We start from the raw sequence: 26,055 nt of genomic DNA on the forward strand, positions 1-26,055 counted from the left end.
TTCTGATATGTAGAGGACTCCTGCATGCACAAAAAAGTGTCAGTGGGTGCGGTTGGATAAGCAGGGCATCCAAACTCTAAGGAGCAACAAGCAAATTAAACATCCCTTCTGGGTTCATATAGCATTCTGCACATTTCTGTGTAAACAGGCATTTTTACCTCAAGGGAAATTTACCAGTACTTCCCAGAAGGGTGGCAGCCAATATGGCCTGGCCCTGACCACAGCTTGATATATAACTGCTAAGATCAGAAATACATTTTGCATGGTTGCAGTCTGCCTATCCCTAGTACCTGAACGGGGTAACTGTGCCCCTGAAGGACCAGGAGCAAAGCCTGGGAGCCCAGTATACCTGAAGGAGCGTCTCCACCCCCCATCATTTAGCCTGAACACTGAGGTCCAGCTCCGAGGGTCTTCGGGCGGTTCCCTCACTGCAGGAAGTGAGGTTACAGGGAACCAGACAGAGGGCTTTATTGGTAGTGGCGCCCGCCCTGTGGAATGCCCTCCCATCGGATGTCAAGGAAATAAACAACTATCTGACTTTTAGAAGACATCTGAAGGCAGCCCTGTTTAGGGAAGTTTTTAATATATGATGTTTTATCGCTTTTTATTATTAATAATAATATTCTGTTGGGAGCTGCCCCGAGTGGCTGGAGCAACCCAGCCAGATGGGCAGGGTATAAATAATACACGATGATGATGGTGGTGGTGGTGGTGGGATCTGGTCATGCCAGTAGGGTAGCCCATCCTAGTTTAAGGGATATTTAGCATTACAAGAGTGTTGTGGTAGAATCAATTACCTCCAAGGCACACCAAACATGTTGTTCAGGCGTGGTGATCAACCTGGTAGCTAGCACTGTCAGCTCCTGAGGTACAACCCACCAACCATAAAAGGCTTAAAAATGCACACCCCAGTTCACCCTGCTCCCCTGATATCAAGGACTTGCCTCAATCGTGGGCTGCCAGCAGTGTGAAAACGTCCAAGAGCCCTGTGGAAGGATAGAATTATTGTTTATGCATCCAATTAAGTGTTTGAAGAAGCTTGTGCCATAATAAATCTGTTGCTGCTTTTGCTACAACAGACTAACACACTTCTTCTCTGGCAACAGAGCGGAGTCACTGAGCCAAGTTCAGCCTTCATGCAAAGGCACAGTGTGTTTCAGGGGTGGGGACCCTCTCAGCCTGAGGCCATATTCCCTTCTAAGCTGTTTGAGGGCCACATGCCAGTTGTAGGTGGGGAAAGAGGCAAAAGTAGGTGGGGCAACAAATGTAAACTTTACCTTTCTACAGGAGCCTAATTTTTATGTACAATCTTTCACACCTCTATCAGCCATTGAAACAAGCAGGACACATGATCAGAGTTCAAAGACCCATTCCAGTCATTCAAAAATAGTGTGCAAAGCAGGGACACTAAGAGGTGTGGCCTGGGTAGAGTACATGGGCCAGACAGAGAGGTACGGGGATCTGCATGCAGCCCCCAAGACTCGTGAGGTTCCCTGCCCCAATGTACTGCAGCATGTACATAGATTTTTTTTATAAAAAATATTAAAATAAGTGCGTATCAATTAAATTCAAATCTGTTCTTAAGCATGTTAGACCTAAATAAGATTATCCATTAGGTGCTGTGCATAGTGTCAGCCAAACATTAATCCTGAAACTGTGGTTTTGTTTTTCCCCAAGGTGCAACATGTGTTTTAAGAAAGAAGTTTTCTGCTAGCCAGTTCTGGACTGATTGCAAAAAGTATAATATTACAGTTATTCAATACATTGGGGAACTGTGTCGTTACCTTTGCAAGCAGCCTGTGGTAAGTCCATTTGAAATAATATATTTATATGTTTTATCTATAGCCCACTCTTCATCTAATGAGACCCTAGAGCAGTTTACGAAAGACAATTTTAAACAATATAAAACACAATCAGATACCATCATAAAATTATTAAAACCATGCGGCAGAAAACCTCAGAGCACAAAACTCTGACCTCCATTAATGGTTGCGATTTACCTGAACAATTTTGAATGAGTTGGAACACTCCTGCTATCTGGGTTTCTAGCCTGGGTAAGCAGTGCTGGATTTGTCCCCAAGATTGCAAGAATGTCAACATGTTTTTAGTAAGAAAAAATGGGTGCTGCAAGAATTTCAGTCATGCCAAGCATGCATAAATCTCTCTTGAGCCAAGGATCCCAGCCAAATATATTATCATCAACCTTTTGATGAAAATTTTAGTGATAAATTGGGGTTTGTCTTATACTTGGGTTAATAGGGTAAGTAAACAAGGGCTGGAGCCTTGTAGGTAGCAGGGAACACTTGGCAAGGGGGGGGGTGTCATCGAAAAACAGCTCAACAGCTCAACAAAATTACAAATGAGCTCAACAACTGTTTTTGTGATTTCCCCCAAAAGCTCAACAACTTCCTTAATTTTAAAATTTCTTTAATTTTCAGCCCCCCAAAATAGGGGACGTCTTATACATGGGGTTGTGCTACACATGGAAAAATATGGTACACGTGAAAGCAGAGTTTGATGCAGTCTCCATGGCATGCATGATGTGCATTTGCACTTTGGGGCCAATATTTACGCAGAGTGATTCAGACTTTTCATAGTTAATTTTTAGCTCCGCAACTTCCCCATAAAATGGGGAATTCCTTAGTTATTTATGGACATGCCTGTATTGGGACTGACAGCATTGCTGCCATGTCATGCACAAACATCCGAAAAATGTGTTCTTTGTCATCTTATATTGTGAACTGCCCTGATATCTGTTAATGAAGAGGGGTTTATAAATCTAACAAGTAAGTCAGCAAAAACTTAAGAAGATAAATCTGTAGAAGATAAATCAAGAGAGAACAATAGGGAAGTTCAAAGCAAGAGAAATACAAATTGTTGGTTCTCACCACTGTCCTATATAAATGTGTAATAGCACCTACAAATTCATATCGCAGATGAAGAATTACAAAAAAATATTTGAAGGCACAGCCACTCCAGCCAGACAAATTCCTTATATACACCCAGTGTTAATCAGCATCAATGGGTTCCCATTCTTTTTACTATGCTGTTATATTCAGAAGGATGTGGATCAGATCAGATTGTTGACAGCCTGGTATGAGCCCTGCCTGATTTAGGTTGCATATTTTTCAGTGTAGAACTGAGAATAGCAAATGACAGATTGAAGATAGGGTTTGTGCAGGAAATAAAACAATGTCTCGTTGGGAGTGCTAAAGCTTTGGTTCAAGGCCAGTTTTATTTTTGGTTTTTTTTTGTAATAGCTGCCTCCCTCTTATTAGGGCAATCATAACTGCTGAAGGAGAAACAACAACAGTATGTTGTGTTATTTATTTATTTATTTACACAACACATCCCACACTTTCAACATAATGTATGTTGCCAAGGCAGCTAACAGAGTACAGTGGTGCCTCGCTAGACGAAAATAATTCGTTCTGCGAGTTTCTTCGTCGGGATTTTTTCGTCTAGCGAAGCACCAATGCAAGTAGCGGTTTTCGCACGACGAATTTTTTCCCCCATCTTGCGAGGCAGCCCCATTGACGCGGGGCAGCCTTCCGCTAGCGAATGCTTTTCGTCTAGCGAGGCATTTGTCTAGCGGGGCACCACTGTAGAAAGAAACAAACTAGTATAATTTAAAACAGCGAAGGTAGATAGAATTCAGAGTCATGCTATTACAAATGCTCTGTCTACGCAAGGCTATTAGCTTGCAAGATGGAACAACACCCCCCCTCCCTGTCCCCCACATGCTGGTCTGAGGGTTCTCCCCCCTGAGCCAGGGGGCACACAGGAGAGGGGGAAAGCCTCATTGCACAAGTGGAAGTCCGAGTGCAGGGCTTCCCGCTGACGGTGTTCTTTAGATGAATCTCGCCCAAAGCATACAATAAGTCTGATATTGTATTTTAATTGTTGCAACCTACCATGGGATATTAGGGTGAAAGGCAGGTAAGTAATAACAACAAACTACTGCAGTAACCTAGCAGTTCGAAAGCATGTCAAAGTGCAAGTAGATAAACAGGTACCGCTCCGGCGGGAAGGTAAACGGCGTTTCCATGCGCTGTTACTGCAGTAACAGTGCATTCACATAAACAGTAAAACCAAGCTGCTCTAAAAAAAGTTTCTAAAGTCAATTAATATGATATTTATGAAATTGCATGACCTCTTAAACTCTTGTCATGTTTCTGTAGGGCCATCTCGCCCAATCTTGCTCACTTAATAGCTCTCAGATTTGTATAAGGTTTCCATGATGTCATCATGGTATTTCCAGTGTTTGCAACTTTGCATTTGCCTCTATAGGTCTGTTTCCTTACTCAACATGTTTAATCCCAAATGCTGGCCCCTTGCCCTGGCTGTCGCCTCAAAAGTATTTCCTGCATTGAGATGTGTTCAATTGGTTTAGTTACTTTGCAAGGACTTGTGACAGCAACTGTGATTTTGCAAATCATTAAGGTTGCAAACAATGCCATAGCAGCTTTGAATTAATCTGTCTCCTTGTGTGGGATATCTCCAATAAACAAAGCTTTCTTTTGTTAATGAAAAGGATAAATGGAAACAAAGTTTACCTGCATGTCAAACTGGCTACTAGAGAGTTTCAGTTTCTGTAGGGGTATGAATGAACCATTCAGTCTGAATTGAGCGGGGTTTCTCTACTGGTCTTTTTTCATCACTGAACAAAAGGTCACAATAAAAGTATTTGTTGTTGTTTTTAGTCTGGTGTTACCAGGATTTGCATTTCAATAACAGAGAATTCAGTGACCTCAGCAAAGGGTAGCTGCAGTGGTGCAGATGACATGCCAATTTGAAATTAGCAAGGAATCAGATTCCTTTAAAGGTAGGTGCTTTTAAAAGTAGGTGCTTAAATCAAGTCTATTTTAGTTGATTGCCTGGAGGAGAATAAGCAGAATAAACAAAAAAGCAACATGATTTAAATGACTTTTCTGCACATTTTAAAAATGGTTGCCCTGATCCAGCTTAAGGGAATTGTGGCTAGGAATGCAATTCTTTGCACAGTCTGCATAAAAACAAGTCTGATTGTGCTCAACAGGGCTTTCTGCCATATAAGTGGTATTCTGCCATGTGAGCGTGTTTAGAATTGCAGCATAAATTTTTATTGTAACCAGTGAAACAACTAACTACAATCTCAATGCTCACAGCGGGACCTAGGGCATATGCACGCTTCCTTTGCCCGGCTGTTTGAAGCTCAATCGGAGTAAAGGTCAATCTGCAGAAAACCCAAATTGACGTTTGCTCCTATTCAGCTTTAAAGAGTGGGTTTTTGCAAGGAGAGCTCAGGCAAAAAAAGAAAAGAAATCAAGAGCATTAAAGCGTGAACCTGTGCCTGGAAAGAGTGCAGCAAAAAAGAAGTGTGGATAAGCCCTCATTTAAAGCTAACTAGCTAGGTTGGGGTGGTGATGCTTAAAAATGCAAATGCTGGTTGTCACTTATGGCAATTTGTCATAGCCAAATGCAGTGCAAATTCTGCAGATAGAAAAAAAAAACGCATTAAAAATGTTGATGAGTTGTCAAGTACATAAACACATAGGCTGTTCCTAAGAACTGATGGTGGTTCAAACAGAGGTTATATTGTTAGTGATGTATATATGCTTCTTTTTGGTCTTGATATCATCTCTAATCCAAGAGTTTTTGCTGGTTCTCAAACACTATAAAAACCTGAGAAACTAAAAAGTGAAATAAGTATACATACCATTGTGAATGGTGTTTTCATCTTAACTTCAACACACACACACACACACACACACACACAAACATACACTCCTATTGTCTGCCTCTAGCCTTAGGTATAGAGTGGTAGAATGGACTTCCTTAGAAGGTGGGAGACTCTCCTTTGTTTGATGTTTTTAAGCAGAGGTTGGATCATAGATGATTTAGGTGTGATTCCTGCATTGCAGGGGGCTGGACTAGATGACCCTTGTGTTCCTTCCAACTCTACAAGGAGACACCCCATACCAGGACTGCCCTCAGGAACCTCTAAGGAATTGGTTGTGATTTTATGATGGGGCACACTGCAGCTGGTTTCTGATCTGTAGATAAACTCAGGATGGGGACTGGATTTTAATTTTCTTTTTTAATGCGAGCTTGGAATCTGCTGTAGGTTAAAATGTGATGGGTTCATCTTAAGGATGTCTTTGTGTGTTTTTAAAATGTTTTTCAGAAAGAGGGAGAAAGGAATCACAAAGTTCGCCTAGCAGTTGGGAACGGAGTAAGAACAGATATCTGGAAGGAATTTTTACACCGATTTGGTGACATCAAGATATGTGAATTTTATGGTGCAACGGAAGGAAACATTTGCTTCATGAATCACACAGGCAAAATTGGATCTGTGGGTCGAACTAATTTCTTTTATAAGGTGACTATTTACATGTATATACTGTGTGAAATAATGCCAGATTAACATGACTTTTATAGTGCGGTAGTCAGCAAGTTTATAGTCTGAATCACTCGGTGGGAAGCTGCTGTTTATACAAAATCAAGCTTTAAACCTAGCTCTCAATCAACCCCTAAATCAATAATTTAGTTATTAATTGCATTATTTTGGTCAGATATGATATATGCAGTTGTTTGAATCTTTGCTTTATGGTTTTAACCATGAATCAGATCTAAATATTTACTTCCCTTCCCTATCTAAATCCCTTTTGGGGGGATGTGGATTATTAATACTTATTTTGCCAGTGATGCTTCACTGAAAAACTTGGTTTGGGGATCACTGAATACTTTGTCCATGTCTGTAGACAACTGAGATTCTGCTCATAAATCACTTCTCTCTGAAGTGCTTCTCAGGGCTTGCTGCCATTTAGCTTTAATAAAATGAAACCCTCCAGTAGCACGACTCCTGTGGGATAGGGATACATTTAGATCAGTGTATAGAAAGCTCCCTTTGTGTGAAAGTATGAATACCAAGAACAAAGAGTTGTCAGTGTACGCATTAGCATAGCAAGCAGTAAACAAGCCCAACTTACAACAACTCATTGTGAAACTCCTTCAAATATATCCTACAAAAATCCACTTATTTTTATGTGATCATGACTAACAGGGCAATAATGTGGTTCTACTGTCCTAACAGCTACTATGCCAGGACCGATGCCAATGTACCATAGTTTTAATCTTCTGCACTCCCAGCAGTGAGGTAGAAAGCACAACAGTATCAGAACAAAAAGCTATGGTAGTAATACCAATGGGTGGGTGTTTCCACCATCTATCAGTCAGATGGTGGCCAGTGAATGGCACCAGTCATTTTGCATCCCCAACCAAACGAGAAATAACATCACATGTTGAAGTCACGATTGCCTCCCGCACACAATGCACTACCTTGCTTCTCCTTGAACTCTCAGCAACGTTTGATTCCCTCACCTATGGTATTATTCTGGAGAAGCTATCTAAGGTGGGTGACACAGCCTTGCAGTAGTTGCAGTCCTGCTCTGATGAGTTAAAAATTAACTATGAAAAGTCTGAATGCATTAACAGAAGGCTCCTTGGTTCAGCAGATGTTTCTAAGAAAATAGGGAGATGGTTTCCTCCCATTTCCTGTTAAGTTCTCATTTCACCATGCTGTTTTGGAGGGTTTCCCCAAACCCTGGAGCAGATTTGTGGGACTGCACAGGGAGTTTCAAAGGGAAGCAGGAATTGAAGAAAATTAGACCCCTGCTTCCATTCAAAGAAGGGAGCAACCATACAATCAACGAGTCTTTCATTAAACACATTGATTTTTATATACCCTGCAATGGTTTAATATTGGAATAACTTTAGTTGTGGATAAAGCATAAGGATTAAAGTTCCTGAGTCCTCTTTTACAAACTGGCTCATTTTTGTGAAGCAAGAAAGACTGCACACTGAAAGGATGTTGGTCCAATAGAAGGCTCTTAGTACTTTTTGTGTGTTCCCCCTTCTCACAAAGGAATTGAAAAGACGATACCGATTGAATCAGCAACATGCTCAGCATTCTGAGTGTCTTGACTTCCTGGAGTACTACAAGTCTTTTGAACAGTTACTCATCTAGTTTTCATTTTGGATCTCTTCCCAGTTAATGGGTATTGTTGTATAGTAAGTGACAAGCTGTGTAAGTCTAAAAGGGATAAGTAATTGCAGGGCTTGAGAAACATGGTCTAAGAGCTTGACAATGAAATTTGAGAAGTCTGTGCATTCTGGACAACCATGCTTGTACTGAAAAGTCCTTTATGGAAATACATTGCAATACAAGCTAAATAGTGAAATAGATATTTCTGAACTAAGGATTGTAGCAGCCAACTCATATTGTTGACAACTCATTCCCATTGAATCCAGTATGTGCAAGATTACTTCTAAAACGTCTGTATTTTTGTGCTTTTTTTAAAAAAAAATCTTGAGAGTTTATAAGGCTGCCAGACTTTTCCTGCAGTAAGACTCATACATTATTCATAATATTTAAATTCTCTACATTCTAAAAAAAAGAAGAAGACGCAGTGTTTCCCCCCCTCACGTGAAATCAGTGTATTGCCCTTTCTCTTGATATAAGTTAACCAGTTTAGTCTTAAGGGAGCTCATCAGTTCCAAACCACAGAAATGGCTGTGGCCTTAAACTGTAGTCCTGTGTACTGTGAAAACACAAGTGAGATCAACAATGAAATGTTGCAATGTGGATTGCTGCTGTTCACGCTTCTAGCCACTCCGTTCCATTCTTTCTCTCCGCTCCAGTTTTCCATTTGCCCTCCGCCCCAGTTAGTCATCATTCCGAGGCCACTGGGCATGCTCAGTTTACACTAACCTGGGAGTGTGTTCCCATGATCTCAATGGGGGCCTTACTTCTGAGTAGGCACATACTTCCTAGATGTTTACCATGCTGCTTGTAACCCTCCTATTGTTTATTGATGGTGCAGTTTTGGTTATATGATCACCAGAACACCAGAAATTGAGAAAATTTGGGCCCTTTCTGGAGGCCATTGGATGGCGCAACTCTTCTACTTTTCTTCAAACCAAATATCCTGGTAGCATAGTTTAGTCATGCTACATTTCCTTTCCCCGTCAACAAAAGCAGAAACAGGAATAATTATTTCCTTAGTTTTTCAATTAGTGGGTTAGTCAGTTCCCATCTGGGAGTATTAATTTATGCCAGCTGAGGCTTTCTATGAATTAAAATATTATTTGATTTTGTTTTCTGTTGGACATTATTAGTAGCAGGGGGTACTTAAAAGTGACAGCTGTATCCTTTGGGTCTTGGACTTCTTGAGTTTCTAATAAGTATTATATTTCAACCAAATAAAACAATGCAGTTTTACCCCATCCTATGGATAATGCAAGAAATAGTTCTTTTTCCTTTTTATTTACCAGTACATTGTTTAAAAAATGTTAGTTTTTCTGCTTAAAGAAATGTTAAATTATTTTGTTCTGATGGGAGATCCTAAGGCAGAGCTTTCCAAACTTTTCATGTTGGTGACACACTTTTTGGACATGCATCATATTTTATGACACAGTAATTCAGTTTTACTAGCAAACCGGAAGTTAAACTAACCCCTTTCCAACCTGGGCTACCAAGATAATAACAGGTCTTAGAACCAAGCCTTATACAAAAGGGCTGTGTTTAGAAAAGAGGAGACCTAGAGGCGATATGATAGCCATCTTCAAATATCTAAAGGGCTGACCGCTTGGACAATGGAGGCAAACTGTAAACTATAAACCTATAACAAGCTGTGCATAACTAATGCAGAATTTAACTCTGTCCTCCTGCGCATCAGCTGATATCACCAGTGATGTCAGCTAATGGGCAAGTAGGCGTGTTTTAGGGGAAATGGCCTTGTGGGCCAAATTGGACCCCTGGCGGTCTGAACTTGGCTCACTGGGCAGAGGTTTCCCACCCCTACGCTAAGCCATGGTTTACCTTAGCACTGCATGCCAACCAGTCCAGCAACTCCCACTGCTGTATTCAAAGATATGAACTGGTTCATTCTTCAATGCCTTGTTAATGGGAAAATCCAACGAGAGAATCCAGGTGTCTTTTCCCAGATGGTATATCAGCTACAGGAGAACCACATTTGTTCAGCGCTCAAGCTTCTGCTGTGTGCTGTTGCTTGGAATATATAATTTCCTTGATAACAAACTTATTCTTCCCTGTCCTGACACTGGTGAAAGGGAGTCTGTCCTGTGGAGGAATTGACTCCCTCCTTCAGCTGCAATGCTTTTTAAAAAAGTGCTGCTAGCATCTGAAGGCCATGATGAGTTACAGTTGTTAAAGTGTTATCCAAGCTGTTCTCCATTTGCTCCACACACACAGCCGCAGAAGAACCTCTTTTGATGGTGTTGGATAACAAGTACAAGCTGCAACTTGCTGGACAGCAACTATTACGTAAATAGAAGTGGATAGCCAAAAGTTTTCACCGTGTTTTCCGGGGGGTACTTTTCAACTTAGTAACAGCAAAACAATTAGGAAACATTTATGCCTTTACATCTGGAAAAGCATGTTTTATGTCTGTGATCCTACAGTTTTGTGTTACCTGAAACATGTTACTAAAGCTTGATTCCTAACTGGATTTTCATTGTGAAAAAGAAAAATGATTCATGACAAGATCATTTTATTTAACAGAATTTATGTAACTCTTGATCAGGCATAGGCAAACTCGGCCCTCCAGGTGTTTTGGGACTACAATTCCCATCATCCCTGACCACTGGTCCTGTTAGCTAGGGATGATGGGAGTTGTAGTCCCAAAACAGCTGGAGGGCCCAGTTTGCCTATGCCTGCTCTTGATGGTAGTAATACCTATAACGCAGTTTACAGGAAATATTAAAATTATCAATAAAAGCAGTTAAAAACAATTAAAAGCATTTACAAATAATTAAAATTAACAGTAATAGAGATTAAAACAAACAGACAAAATTATTTTACTGGAATGAAAAGCAGGAAGGAAAGAAGGTAATTCAACCTCCAAGGTGTAGGGGCTTTCTGACTCTGGAAAGCACTTGAAGTTCTGGAAGACAATGGATACCCTGAACTTTCAAAATAGAATCTTTTCAGTTTGTCAAACGATGAGATTCATTGTTATGACTTTGCAAATAAGGCACATGCCCACAACAAGTGAATTAGTTACCATGAGATGTCAATTGATTTTTTTTTTTTTAAAGAAAGGGAGTGGAATAGCAACAGGAACCAGAAGAGGAGCAGTTGTGTTAAGTGGGAGAATGCACTGGCAGGCCATCTCAAAGCCAAGGTTTCTTCTGCACATTTACAGAAACCATTAACCATGGCTTGCCTTAACATGCCAATGCAGCCATTGCAACATTTTTTTTAATATTGCAGTATGTATCACAGATGGTTGAGATGTAATATCTTATTACAATCCTAATAGATTTAGAGTGAAATTCTGTGCATGCTTACTCAAAGGGGGTCACATTTGTTTCATGGGGCTTGCTCCCTAGAAAGTGTGTTTAGGATTTCATTTCTAAAGACAGAGGTATTATAGTGCTTGGCATGTTTCATGCTGTTATACACCAATTCACAAACATGGTTTGCTTCAAATGGTGATACTGAATGGATCGGATTCAAAGAATGAGTGGAAGAAAAATAAATGCTAGTGCTATTTAGCAATACCAGCACAAGAGCTTGCAGAAGATTTTACACACTGCTATGAGGGGGAAGTTCTGTAGCAGTTGTTAGGATTCCATTTTTGAGGGGGGGGGAATTGCACATTCTCTTCTGCAAATGGAGGAACATTTTGGATTTAGTTTTGTTTTAATCTAGCATGAGTTGTGAAACAGGACATTTTTCGATATATTCTGCAAATTAACATGGATCCAAAGTTGCATGTTATCTCTGAAACTTACTCATATATATCTTATTTTATGTCACTGATATTGTAAGGTGACTCCCTTTTCATAGTGTGTGTAATTGTGTAGGTTGAAAGTGGCCTTCCTGTTGAGCTTTCTTATATTATGGAAATGAGGGAAGCAAGTCAACAGGTGGTCATTGAAGGAATACTTTGACTCATTGACTATTCATAACCATTTGTAATATTTTGGAGAGCCTCTTCACTTTGTTGTCTAGAAACATGCAAATGTAACATGAGAATGCTGCTTTCTACAGTTAGTGGATCTATATTTGGACTGTCACAATTTCATCTATTCCTTTACTCCGGGGGTGACTAATCTGCGGACCTCCAGATGTTGTTGAACTCTTTTTTCAGACTGAACCAGCATGTCTAGTGATAGGATTTGTAGTTCAGCAATGTTTGAAGTCTTTCCCACCCCTGATTTGAGAAAGTTTTGAAATGCATTTTGTATAACTTGGTAAGCACATTAGAACTTTTGAAAGTGGTATAAGAAATTACTTCATTTTACAGCATTGGTGCCCAAGGTTTTAAATATTCCCCATGTTTATTTATTTACAAATATACTGACAATAACAAAAGTACTCTGGGTAGTTTACAATATGAATATTAGAATTAAAATGTATTTGTTGCATCTTTATAAAAGCTTACTTTTAGGTAAGTACAATCATAACATAGAACACACAACTCATTTAATGTACATTATTGAATGTTGCCACAAGATGTCACTGTCTAAACATTACTGAACCCATTTTTCTTTCTACTTTAAGCTCTTTTTCCCTTTCGACTTAATCAAGTATGATTTGCAAAAAGGAGAGCCAATCAGAAACAAACATGGATGGTGTGAAAGAGTTAAGAAAGGTAAGGATTTTATCCTGAATTTTGATGGCAATAAATACTCCAGAGGTTGTTGTTGTTGTTCAGTCGTTCAGTCGTGTCCGACTCTTCGTGACCCCATGGACCAGAGCACGCCAGGCACGCCTATCCTTCACTACCTCCAGAGGTATTGGATGCCTAATTGAAATGGAAACAAGAACATAAACTTTAATAGGACTGCAGTTTCTTAACAGGAATAGTCACTGTTCCTTAGCGTATGAGAGAAACCACCTTGGCCATTGTTGTACTGTGAATCCCTGGACCAAGCTGTATCATTCAGGATGCTGAGAGTCTTAGCTTGAATTTTTAAGGATTGCTGAGAAAATTTAAATATTACGAGGCAGATTTGCTAAAGTTGTAGGGCTTGTTGTTACACAGAGATGCACATAGACATTACAACACAATCATATACCGTATTTTCCCATGTATTAGACGAGCAACTTCCCCTGATGCTTCTGCGTGCGGGAAAGATCTAGGGAGGTTTCCTGCTCGCAGCTGTGGGGCGGGGGGAGAAACTCAACAACTTTGGGCCATCTCCCCTCACTTTCTTAAAATTGAGCCCCCCAAATAGGGAGGGGGTTGTCTTATACATGGGGCATCTTATAGACGGAAAAATACGTTAAGTGCTGCTCCGTAGTACAAAGAGACGGAAATTGACAGATTTGAGATATCAGAAAAACACTATGGAGTTCTGGTAAATTGTTTTGGTCACGTTGCTTGTTTGAACTTAATAAACTAGAAAAGCATTAGTGGAGTCCATGTGTAACTCAGTTATATTACAACCACTGTGTTACATGGGTTTACCATCATCTTAAAACGAGAGGCTGCAATTTCCAGCGAAGATGGCATCATGACTGAATGTGCTTATGAGACCCTACTTGGGCCTCTTAAAATCCATTCAGAATAATATTCTGACAGTCCATCCAGCATCCTTGCAATGAATACAGATTCCAATTGTGTCATTTTACGCCTGGGGTTTTTTTTTTTTGCAAGCAAAAGCAAGGAGATGCTTTTAGTTTCACATTGTTTCTTTAAAAAAAAAAAAAAAACCTTTGTATTATTCCAGTGTTGAGTACTTCGCCCAGGCTTGTCACAGTTTCCACGCTGTCAGCGATGCAAATTCTTAGCAGTTGCTCTGATATAAAGCCTTACTCTTATTCATACATAGAGAGGTTGCTATTTTACTTGCTAGAAAAGTCTCCAGAATTTTAAAAAGCATAGCTGCTGCTGCTGCTGCTGCTGCTGCTGCTGCTGCTGCTGCTGCTGCTGCTGCTGCTGCTGCTGCTACGAATCAAATAACACCAAGCCACTGCTGTCATCTGGTGGCCAGATTGTGAAACAATTTTTTTTCTTTTTATTTGTATGTTATTTACATATTACAGTTATTTAATTCTAACAAGCTTATAGCTCATATTGTTTCAATTTATTTGGGATTCTTTGTTACTTCTTCTTTAATCCACATTTAAGGAAAATAATGAGACCACAGGAAAGCAATCTCATAAAGCTTCCACTTGACATTTTTTGCTAGAAGAACTAGACTGGTTTTTTGGCTAGATTGGCATTTCCCTTTCGTATGTTGATTTTGCTTAATATACACAACCTGATCTTGGGAAATCTGTGTCTATAATATCCACTCTGTCCTATCCCTCCCCCCCCAAAAAAAAAAACTGCAAGGGCATACTCAGTTATGTGAAGACCAAGTTACAGGTAGGTAGCTGTGTTGGTCTGCCATAGTCAAAACAAAATAAAATAAAAAATTCCTTCCAGTCACACTCCCCACTCCCTCACTATATTTAAGGGTCTGGTGACTTCCGTTCAAACTCCTGTGTGTGGGAAGATCCTTCAATCTTTCTAAATGGCCCAGAATATTCCCCCCCCCCCCAAAAAAAAACCCTAATGAGGCCTTAAAACCACATTGGCTTAGAGCTAAGCAGTCCCTCTTAAGTTCTGTTTCTCTCCGAATACCTCCCTTTTTTTGGCCCAAATGTATCAGAGACATAGTTTGTTATCAAATTGCAGTACATCTGGATGTGAGAGTTCTGGCATGGCCTGCCCTACCTACCAGTAGGCAGAATGAAGCACCTGCTTCAGTTGTTAAGTGCCAGGTGACTGAACCATTCTCCCAGAGTCCTCCAAAAGGCATTCTCTCTGCTCCCTAAGTTAGTCTGCTGCACCCAGGTCTGGTGGAGGATGTTATCCTATCACCAGTGTTAAAGTGAGATTTAACTCATAGTCCAGTTGGATTCTGTACATGGAATGAGGGGGCATCATCTTCTCCTTCTCGATAAGTCTTGAGATTGTATGCTGACTGCAGTCTGCTTTTGATTTATTGTAGCCATAGTATAATAATTTAGAGCAGAGCAGAGCCGCCTTTATATTTTTTCTTAGGATCTTTTAGAGTGAATCAACATGCTTCTTGGTCAGCATTTTGTGATCACTTTGGATTGACGAGAGGCAATGCAAGAGAAACTCACGTACACGCAAACACTTTTTGCTACGATGCTTCAAGAGGCATTCTGTCCTTTTAATAGCTTTAGACAGCTTGGTAAATAATTACAGATTGTGCTGAGCTAACTTGCATCTATGTTCTTCTCCACAATTTTACACGCAGGTGAGCCTGGCCTCTTGATATCCAAAGTACACTCAAAGAATCCATTCTTTGGCTATGCTGGAAATAAGAGAGACACAGAAAAGAAATTACTATGTAGCGTGTTCAAGAAGGAAGATTTTTATTTCAATACAGGGGACCTGATATTTCAAGATCAAGATAACTTTCTTTATTTTTGGGACAGGACAGGAGATACTTTCAGGTACAGCTACTAATAAACTTAAACCATCTGGATATACATATATATGAACTGATAGTGCTGCTTACACTTAATTTCATTCTATGCCCAATGCACCCTACATCTGACTACAAACATTTTCACCAAGCAGGGGGAATATTTTACTAAAAATAAAAGTCCTTGGAAATAGCTAATCATAAGAAGCAGGGAATACATTTGCCTACTACACCACCTGTATGCTCTAATATGCTTTGCTTTAAAGTTTACAGGTTTATTTTTCTAACAATTAAATTCACAGCTAATCTTTGTAAGTTTAATTCCTCGAGATATTGAAGTCAAAGGTGTATTGGTAATCATAAATGGTGGTATTTGTCCTACTCAGTGTAGAACAATTAAAAATAACTTGTCCTTTGATTTCAATGGGTTTACTTTGAGTAGGACTGACATTGGCTACAACTGTGGTTTTTTGTTACATTCACAAAAGCCTAGGCAAGCCTTCATCACACACACTCCTTCTCTCGCCTTCTCTGGAGCAACAGATAGGAGATTGTAAGCTTTCACTTCCATTTTTAGCTAACTGCAGTTAAGCATTATGTCTGGACCAGATCAATTGTGGTCCAGTAAACTATGGTTTACTGAAACAAACCAACTTAAAAAAAATTAAGCAAAGTTTATTTCAATAATCCATAGTTATTAACCACAGTTTAGGGTTTGAACATGAATGCTCAGCTCTCGATCCCCCTGCCCCAAATCTATTTCCAGTTAGCCAATCTTCACATGACCGTGAAGGAAGAGGGGAGTGCATATGCCTGAAGCTCATCATGCCTGGAAGTGATGATAAATCGTAGTTTTATCAGTAATGAGCAGATACAGTGGTACCACGGGTTAAGTACGCTTCAGGTTAAGAACTCCGCTTAAGAACAGAAATCGTGCTCTGGTGGCGCAGCAGGAGGTCCCATTAGCTAAAGTGGTGCTTCAGGTTAAGAACGGACCTCCGGAACGAATTAAGTACTTAACCCGAGGTACCACTGTACTGTCAAAATCCCAAATGAAGCACAATATTCCTGTTTTGCAGAGAACAGTCCTTAAAAGAAATGCAAGCTTGGTATTTTTCTGCATGGTTAAATATAAAAGCAGAATTGCAAGCTGTCATGAGGTACCATGCATATTTAGCTGCACACATTTCGTTTTAGATGGAAAGGGGAAAACGTTGCCACTACCGAGATTTCTGATGTCATTGGTATGTTGGATTTCATACAGGAAGCCAACGTGTATGGGGTTTCTGTACAAGGTAAGGAAAATATTTCGCATTTTACTTTGTAAATAGTGTCGATGCAAATGGCATCTGCTAATATCGAAGGGATATTCTTTAGGAAGGAAGCTTTTTAAAAAATGAAGTCAATAATGAAATTTGAAAGTCTGTACATCAGTGTGTAACAAACAAGCTTATGATATGATCCAGAGAAGTGAAACGTTTCTAAATTCCCAGTCAACTCTGCTGGAGGTTTTTTTTTTTTGATGACGTGGACACATTCCTCAACCAAACCCACCTAGATCTGCCAGAGGAGTTTCACTGACAGTGAGGCTGACCCACCAATAAGGAACACCCCAAAGTGGAACACCCTTAAATGGAAATGGGGCATTTGGGGATGCAGCTGCATCTCTGCTGTCATCATGTAGCAGCACCTGCCTGATAAAGGTCTTGCCAATGCACCAGCCTAGGAACTAGCACAGCAAAACAGCATTTTTCCTGCCATCCTACCTTCCAACCTGGCCAACATCAGTAATGGGCCCGTATATGATGTGGTGGTTACTATGCTCCATTGAGGTTTGTATTGCCCCCTAAGTGTGCCAGACTCCCATACTGAGGCTTTGTTCTTATTTTCCAAAGAAAAAATTTCCTATGCCAGGAAACCAGTTTTTATGCGTGTTTACTCAGAAGGGAGCCACATTAAATGCGCATATAGTATTTTAGTCTTAAGTAGTTTGTGATGTGGCCTTATTTTGGAATGGAGGAGGGAAGAAAACGTTCACACATGCATTGAACTTTGCATGCGTAAAACTAAACGAAAACTAAGCAACACAGAGAGGTTGCTAAAATGTAAATAACTTAATTTGCAGGTTTTTAATTCTGTTAATCATCAGGGGAAATATTTGCTTAGAAAACTTACAGTGAGCAAAGCTTACAATAAATGTATTTGGGATCGTTATGACAGTTTTGCAAAGGGGGGAGTTGCATTTGAAATTAGCAGTGTTTTTAAACTAAGCATCTAACAGAGCACCACATGAATGAAAGAAAAGTACAGTTTCTTAACTGCTGCCTTTGCTACAGGACTGACCTTCACATAGCTCTAACCTATGAAGTCACAATCAAGTCTTTTGCTCCTTCGCTTTAATGCCATCCCTGCTGCTTCATTACCACATAGGCCAGTGATGGCGAACCTTTTGAGCCCGAGTGCCCAAACTGCAGCGGAAAAAAACTTTTTTATTTCAAAGTGCCAACACTGCAATTAAACCTGAATATCGAGGTTTTTAGTTAGAAAAAACTCCTACAGTTGTCCAAACATTTGCAGTCTTAAAAGTAAACGTAAACACAATAACAAAGTTTTCAATGTTACAGTTTTTTATTGAAAAAAACCATAAACTCTACATGTGCATGTATTTTAGACAAGGGATACTCAACTTGTAATAATGATTATATGCCAGACTGACATTGTATGGAACAAGCCTTGTTGTTGTTGTTCAGTCGTTCAGTCATGTCCGACTCTTCGTGACCCCATGGACCAGAGCACGCCAGGCACGCCTATCCTTCACTGCCTCTCGTAGTTTGGCCAAACTCATGTTAGTAGCTTCGAGAACACTGTCCAACCATCTCATCCTCTGTCGTCCCCTTCTCCTTGTGCCCTCCATCTTTCCCAACATCAGGGTCTTTTCCAGGGAGTCTTCTCTTCTCATGAGGTGGCCAAAGTACTGGAGCCTCAACATCAGGATCTGTCCTTCTAGTGAGCACTCAGGGCTGATTTCTTTAAGAATGGATAGGTTTGATCTTCTTGCAGTCCATGGGACTCTCAAGAGTCTCCTCCAGCACCATAATTCAAAAGCATCAATTCTTTGGCGATCAGCCTCTTATGGTCCAGCTCCCCCTTCCATACATCACTACTGGGGAAAACCATAGCTTTAAGACCTTTGTCGGCAAGGTGATGTCTCTGCTTTTTAAGATGCTGTCTAGGTTTGTCATTGCTTTTCTCCCAAGAAGCAGGCGTCTTTTAATTTTGTGACTGCTGTCACCATCTGCAGTGATCATGGAGCCCAAGAAAGTAAAATCTCTCATTGCCTCCATTTCTTCCCCTTCTATTTGCCAGGAGGTGATATTTAGATAGTTTGTTACTATTTCAACTTTGATTCAGACTGAAACAATATGCATATGATCAGGATGTCAAGTACTGATAGAGCCCAGTTCTGAACACTGCATCTGAAATTGTGTCCAAATGGTATTTGTGGATCTTCTTGAACAGATGGAGACACAGGCAGAAATAGAACATTGACAGAATTTTTATATCGAATAAATAAATGGATCACTTTAACAGAATATGTGCTAAAATTAAGCTGCTGGTCAGGCAGATATATGTGTTAGCATAGTGGAAATAACTCATCTTATGCACAGTCTCTGAATAGCAGTAACAGATAGAGATTATAGTGCTGCTCCAAAAGGTTTTCTTTTTCTTTTTCCTTACAAGCATTTCTAGGGGCAAGCAAGATGTGATGTTAAATGTGTCTTTGCATCCAGTGTGCTGGCTTGCTGTTATTGTTTAAATGCAAATAGCATCAATTGGGGCAGTTGATAATAATCAGGGCCACAGCAGATGGAGAGTTCAACCCTTTCCACACCTATTGTGGTCCTTATGAAAACCACCCCTTTGAAATTGCTATTTGCATTGGTAGGAAATGCAAATGTTAACACGGGAGGCTCTCTCCAAAGCAAATTAGGAATTGACCTCAGAAGAGCAACAGTCCTTAGGGCTGCAGCATGGAGGAAATGGTTAAATTGCCTCTCCATGCCTGCTGTGTCCTTCATAAATATCCTTTTTGCCCCCAGCAAGAATAGATGTTTTTACAATGCAAACCCACATCCCATCAGGAGAATATGCAATGCGGAGGGGAGAAAAGAAAAGAAAAAGTGGAGTGGAGAAGGCTGAAGGAAATATATCTGGGGCTGGGGTGGAGAAATGGAAGGACGCAAAGAGGAGCAGGAAAGGAGGAAGGGAAAGGGACAGAAGCGAACGAGAATCAGGAGGAGGCTGAATGAGACCAGCAGCGCAAAAGGAAGGGAATATGAGGAGCGAGGGGAGAGAAAAGGGCGAGAAGGGGCGAAGGTGCCGAGGGAGGGGCAACAGAGAGAGAGAGACGGCCGGGTGCGGATGGAGGGAGGGAGGCAGGGAGGCGCGAGAGGGAAGAGCGAAGCCTGACAGGCAGCAGCACATTGAGCAGCGCCGTCTCCACTCCCCCCCCCGCTCGCAGCGCTCAAAAGGAGGGCTTCCCCCTCACCCGCCACCCGCCGCCCCTGGCCCAGCCCCCGCTGCTGTTACCTCGTCGTCGTCGTCGTCTCGCGTCGAATCCTCCGCAGCAGCAGCAAGCCAAACACCACTGGGACAGGCGCCAAGGAGGGAAATTGCTGCTGTCGGCTGCTGCGCCTGCGCTGGCAGGACGCATGAGCAGAGCAGCGCGGCGGCGCCATTTCCCGCCCCTGGCGTGCCAGCAGAGAGAGCTCTGCGTGCCAGCTGTGGCACGCGTGCCACGGGTTCGCCATCACTGACATAGGCTATCGAAAATACCATAGAGAAACCCCAGTTGTTTCCCATGGGTAGGAGACACTGTGTCAACTGCTGAAGCCTGAATGCTCCCAACTTTACTATTCCTATAGGAACACTCACATAACTATTTAAATGTTTGGAAACGGATTCCATGCACCAGCAAGAATACCATCTCCCTGCAGTATTACTAAAACAATTCTTGTTCATTTTTATTACTTTTCTTCTTCAAGCTCAGGAGCATCCATTTAATGTATTTTTTCGCTCCCAATACTGAAAACTAGAATAGGCATTTAGAAGGGCTCTTATGGAAAAGAAATAACAAACTATACACTCTATTAATGCAAGTTTGTCCTAACATTGCTAGCTTGGAATCTGAACCAGATATACCATATATACTCGAGTATAAGCCGACCTGATTATAAGCTCTCTAATTTTACCACAAAACTGGTAAAATTTAATTAACTCGAGCCTAGGGTGGAAAATGCAGCAGCTACTGGTAAATTTCAAAATAAAAATAGATATCAATAAAATTACATTAATGGAGGCATCAGTAGGTGAAATGTTTTTGAATATTTATTTCAAAGAAAAACAGTAAACTACCGGTAGCTCTGTAAGTAGAAAAGAGGGTTAACAAAAACAATATGGTATCAACAATAACTTTAAAAATACAAAAGGCAGAGGCTGGTGGCGGCAGAGGCAGAGGAAGAACTAGCAGCCAGAAAGGGCTGCTTTCAGACTGCTCATTCCTCCTCCGCCACCGCCGACAGCCTCTGCCTCTTGCAAGGGCAGGCACAGGAGCCACGCTTGGCAGAGTGCGTCTCCACCCTGATCGTTCTGCCTGGACACTGAGGTCCAGTGCCGAGGGCCTTCTGGCGGTTCCCTCGCTGCAAGAAGCCAAGTTGCAGGGAACGGGCAGAGGGCCTTCTTGGTGGTGGCACCCGCCCTGTGGAACACACTCCCACCAGGTATCAAAGAGAAAAAACAACTACCAGACTTTTAGAAGACATCTGAAAGCAGCCCTGTTAGGAAGCTTTTAATATTTAATAGATTATTGTATTTTAACATTCTGTTGGAAGCAGCCCAGAGTGGCTGGGGAAACTCAGCCAGATAGGCAGGTAGAAATAAATTATTATTATTATTATTATTATTATTATTATTATTATTATTATTATTATTAGCGGCGGAACGAGCGGCAGCAGCAATCCCTCACTCGAGTATAAGCCGAGGGGGCTTTTTCAGCATAAAAAATGTGCTGAAAAAGTTGGCTTATACACGAGTATATATGGTACTTCACTGTAACAAGCACAGATTTAAGCGACCCATACAATTTTTCTGGTTTAAACAGTTATGGAAAGAAGCTCAGACAAACGGAGTGATGATGTGCGACCAGATCCATGAATTATTATGGTATTTCTTTGATTCCATGCAAAAGCAATACTATGGTGTAGTATGAGAAGCACTGATTATATCATTTGATTGCTGGATATTTTTGAATTTTAATGGATATAACATTAATAATCCCCTACAGGTTATGAAGGAAAAGCAGGAATGGCCCTCTCTCATCCTAAAGCCTAATAAGTCTTTAGACCTGGAACAACTTTATCAGCATGTGGTGATGTATCTGCCCAGCTATGCCTGTCCACTCTTTTTAAGACTCCAGGTAATATTATACCAAGCACCATAGGCATGTCTCCAAGCCTCTTAATCATTAGCAGAAAATCAGCTCAGTGATCTACTAAGCCACACATACTGAACACTAAGTGATGACTTCAGAGAAAGCTACCTAATGGGTATTTCAGAATCACTTGTACATTTAGTCCTCTTTACCATTTCCATTAACAAGTTGGAATTAGATAGCACACTAATGAAAACTACAGATTATGCTAAATTGGAAAGAGTTGTGTACCCCAGGGAAGATAATATAAAGGGATTAGTGGGATTAGAAACATGAATCAGGAATAACAAAATGAAATTTGGACTGGCAAAGAAATAATGTTGGAATGTAGAGATTCCACATCTAGAACAGACAGCATATTAGAAATTACATAATAGCAGACTCCCCCACACAGATGGTGACCACCAGATCCTTTGACCTAAAATACCCATTAGCCTCAGCCAGCATGGCCCAATGATCAGTAGTTCTAGCAACATTGGAGGGGGCACCAGGTTGCTATTGACTGTCACGTTGCTTTGAAAAGTGAAATCAGTTAGACAGTTGTTGTAGTGGTGGCTTCTGAATCAGGAGTTGTGTCAAGGCTGGCCAACATGGTGCCCTCTGGATGTTGTTGTCGGACTCCGAGTGGCTCAATAGGTTAGAGCATGGTGCTGGCAATGGCAAGGTTGCAGGTTCGATCCCCATAAGGGACAGCTGCATATTCCTGCATTGCAGAGGGTTGGACAAGATGATCCTCAGGGTCCCTTCCAACTCTATGATTCTATGAGATTCTATGAGAAATCCCACCAACCCCAGCCAGCATGGCCAATGGGCAGGAGTGATGGGAGTTGTCATCCGACAACGTATGGAATGCACTGTGTTGGCCATCCATAAATAAATACAGTCTCTGTTTACATCTGTTGGCCACCACATTTCAAACTGGATTTTGTAAACGGGAATATTGTGAGCCAGAGGGACTGGGGGTCCTTGCCTGCATCAATATCTGGTAGGGAGGGGTACTGGGAGGTAATAAAGGCTGCTCTTGGGTGAGACTGAAAGATACATACTAAGAACTGAATCCTGCAAGACTTAGCTTTGCTGTGCTTCTAATAGGAAGATTGTTAAGAATTGCTTTTGAATTGAGCAAATGCATCTCTGTCTATTTCTTCATGCAGTACAATAGGAAAAAGATAAAGAGCAGAAAAATAAGATCAGGGGAATTATACATGACCACATGCCTTGGTAGATATACCTAGTTGTCCTTACTGGCTTTTGCAGAACACCTTTGGGTTGGGCAAAGAATTTTTAAAAATTGAATTAATAAACCATGTGTCGGTATAGAGATGAGTCTCACTGCCTTTTCCATCTCGATTTCTGTGACAGCTGTATGAGTCAGAGGAAATTTATGTGGGCAGCTAAAACCTTTTGTATCAATCTTTGTATCAAATATTATCTCTTTAAAAATTTGTAATATAATCTTTACCTTACAGTTTCCAGACAAATTTATAGATTTAAAAGTTCAGCAAATTATAGCATATGGGTATATTTTAAACCTACTTTTATAAATTCTGCTTCAAAGATCCCATGCACAAGCTTCAGAACTCCATGCTTGACATTAAGTTGCTTGATGCAACACAATGAGCCAAACTATAGCTTACTGAGACAGTTCAAATGTGCAGTCTCCCAGGATTTATTTCCTCACTAATCACAAGTCAGGGTTTGTTACTGACTACAACTCATAGCTGAGACTTTCAAGTGGTCTCAGTAAGACATAGTTTGGATTACTTTCTTGTGTGAATCAAGTTAATGAAGCTGCATTTTGCATTTCATGTTAAACCATGGTTTATTGTGTTGTACCTGAGCAAAAATCAAACCTTGTGATCATGTGCTCCCTCTCTATCCTTGTGGCTGAGGAGTTAAGAAGCATTTAGTTTTGCTTCTGGTTTGTAATGTCATGGGACATTGAAAGAATTCTCATTGTGATTTATTCACATTGTGCTACAAGTACACCATGGTTTCATGAGTTGTCCAAAGGTAGCCTCAGACTCTACTCTGAAGATATTCATCTCCCCCCAAATGAAGTTGTAACACATCTCTTGGTGTGAACCTGCTTTGTTTACAGTAAACAAACTAAAAATCTTCTCTTTTGCCTGTAGGAAATAATGGAAGTCACAGGAACTTTCAAGCAACAAAAATTTCAGTTGGTCCAGGAAGGATTTAATCCATCTGAAATCAGTGACCCACTATATTTTTTGGACAGTTGTAAGAAGTCTTACATTTTATTAACTAATGAACTGCACGATAGAATCTTATCTGGACAAGTGAAACTTTAGTGTTTATTAATAAGGATTTTACAAACTACTGCACAAGACAAAACAAAACTTTAAACATGTTTGTCAGCTACATTCTGTATGGTCTCCTGGCTAAGAGATCTACACTGTTGAATTTTACTGTAAATATTAGGGAGGGATTATGCTTTATTAATCTTTCTCTTTTTTGACCATCAGTGCATACTAATCTACCTCTTGTAGTGCAATCCTAGGGATGTCTACTCAGAAGTAAGTCCTATCGAATTCAGTAACATTTACTCCAAGGCTAGCCTTAGACTATCATTGGTTCAGTATTTTATAGTTTTCATATACATATATCCTAATTAAATGTTTATGATAACATAAACAAATGACATTGAGAGAATAACAAAGCTACAGTAAAATTACCTTTCGCTGTCTTACGCTGCATATTTTATAGTATAATCTCCCTCTGCTGGACAAAAACTGGTCACTATTAGCAGCAGATGGCCGTTGTTCCTAATGGTCACCTCCTAACTACACAGACATACCTCTTTTTATTGCACAGTGCTTTATTGTGCTTTGCAGAAATTTCTCATTGTGAGGATGTCAGTGCAGCTGCAGGAAGCCCAGCCAGGGAAAGGAGGCCTCCTCACCACTGCCTCTCTTCTCGAGAATGGAGCTGGCTAGGGCTGGAACCAGTTTTTTCGCCTCCCGCCCCTCAGCCAGGGGTCTTTGCTTAATAGACACCAGTATAGTGTAAACATAACACTCATATGCACTGAGAAACAAATAATAATAGTGTGACTCCCCCCCCCCTTTATTGCAATGTTTGCTTTATTGCAGTGGTCTGGAACGGAACTTACCATGTATCCAAGTTATGCCTATAAACATGTATTGTTTTTTTAAAAAACAATAAACAGTTGAAAAGAGATAATCATGCCACGATTTTGATTTGTTAACTCTGCAAACATCATACCTCTGTGATAATTTGTGCTACAATTCTGTGCACCTGGGGCCAAGCCACTACTGAATACAGTGGGACTTGCTTCTGAGTAGACATATTCAGTATTGTGCTGTTACTTCTGACACGCAGGACTGCAACGTTATTTATTTTACTGAAGCAGAAATTATCCACATCCTCCTTATTTTAATGTTTTCTAAATCTTAATGGCTTCTGAACCACAATAGTATTCTTTGTTTTAAAATTTAGTACCAGCTTGTAGTCCCTCTCTGCACAAAGTTCTTCTGAATGCTTTTATTTCCAAAACTGAATAAATTAAATTGCAGTCCTGTACGTACTCACCTCAGACTAGACACACATAGGATTGTGCTGTTAGTGTTCTGTTTTTGAGCATGAAACAAAGATAACATGCGTTTATTTCCCCCCCCCCCCCATGCAAATATACAGGAAGAATACCTTTGTCTACAATAATACGAGAAGGTTGTGCATATGTCTTTTGCACACTGGGTACCTGTATCTTGCACAAAAGGAATTTCCTATCATATACATGTAGTAAAACAAGAACTTTTTTGCATGTACACAACAGGGGGTTTTGTTTGTTCATTAAAACAAAACAAAACACCCTTCCCCCTAAGAGAATTGCCATTTGTAAAGCAGCCCTCGCTTGAAGGTGATCCTAGTTGTAAAGCAATATTTCTTATTTATTTTAATACATTTTTAAGTCCCATTCTTCTTTGCCGGACACATGGCAGCCCACAATGAATGATTGAAAAATTTCTCTCCTATGCATCATCCCACCCCACCTGGCACACAATCCCATTCTTGTAGAAATGAGCTATCTGATCCACTATCTTTACCTTGAAATTTCTATTGCC

The 26,055-nt window shown here is 40.5% G+C and overlaps 1 protein-coding gene across 1 annotated transcript in view; it reads left to right on the forward strand.

The window, feature by feature from the left end:
- SLC27A6 (solute carrier family 27 member 6) overlaps window positions 1–24,912 on the forward strand; it is a 35,543-nt gene extending 10,631 nt beyond the window's left edge. The window contains 8 exon segments of the mRNA XM_033164358.1: window positions 1,678–1,802; window positions 6,167–6,361; window positions 12,572–12,662; window positions 15,289–15,487; window positions 16,657–16,754; window positions 21,803–21,828; window positions 21,830–21,934; window positions 24,085–24,912. Coding sequence (XP_033020249.1) covers window positions 1,678–1,802; window positions 6,167–6,361; window positions 12,572–12,662; window positions 15,289–15,487; window positions 16,657–16,754; window positions 21,803–21,828; window positions 21,830–21,934; window positions 24,085–24,261 — 1,016 coding nt within the window. The 3' untranslated portion in view covers window positions 24,262–24,912.
- Window positions 24,913–26,055: the final 1,143 nt, after the last annotated feature.

The sequence above is a fragment of the Lacerta agilis genome, chromosome 11 (genome assembly GCF_009819535.1).
Source record: "Lacerta agilis isolate rLacAgi1 chromosome 11, rLacAgi1.pri, whole genome shotgun sequence".
In the NCBI taxonomy this organism is placed as follows: Eukaryota; Metazoa; Chordata; class Lepidosauria; order Squamata; family Lacertidae; genus Lacerta; species Lacerta agilis.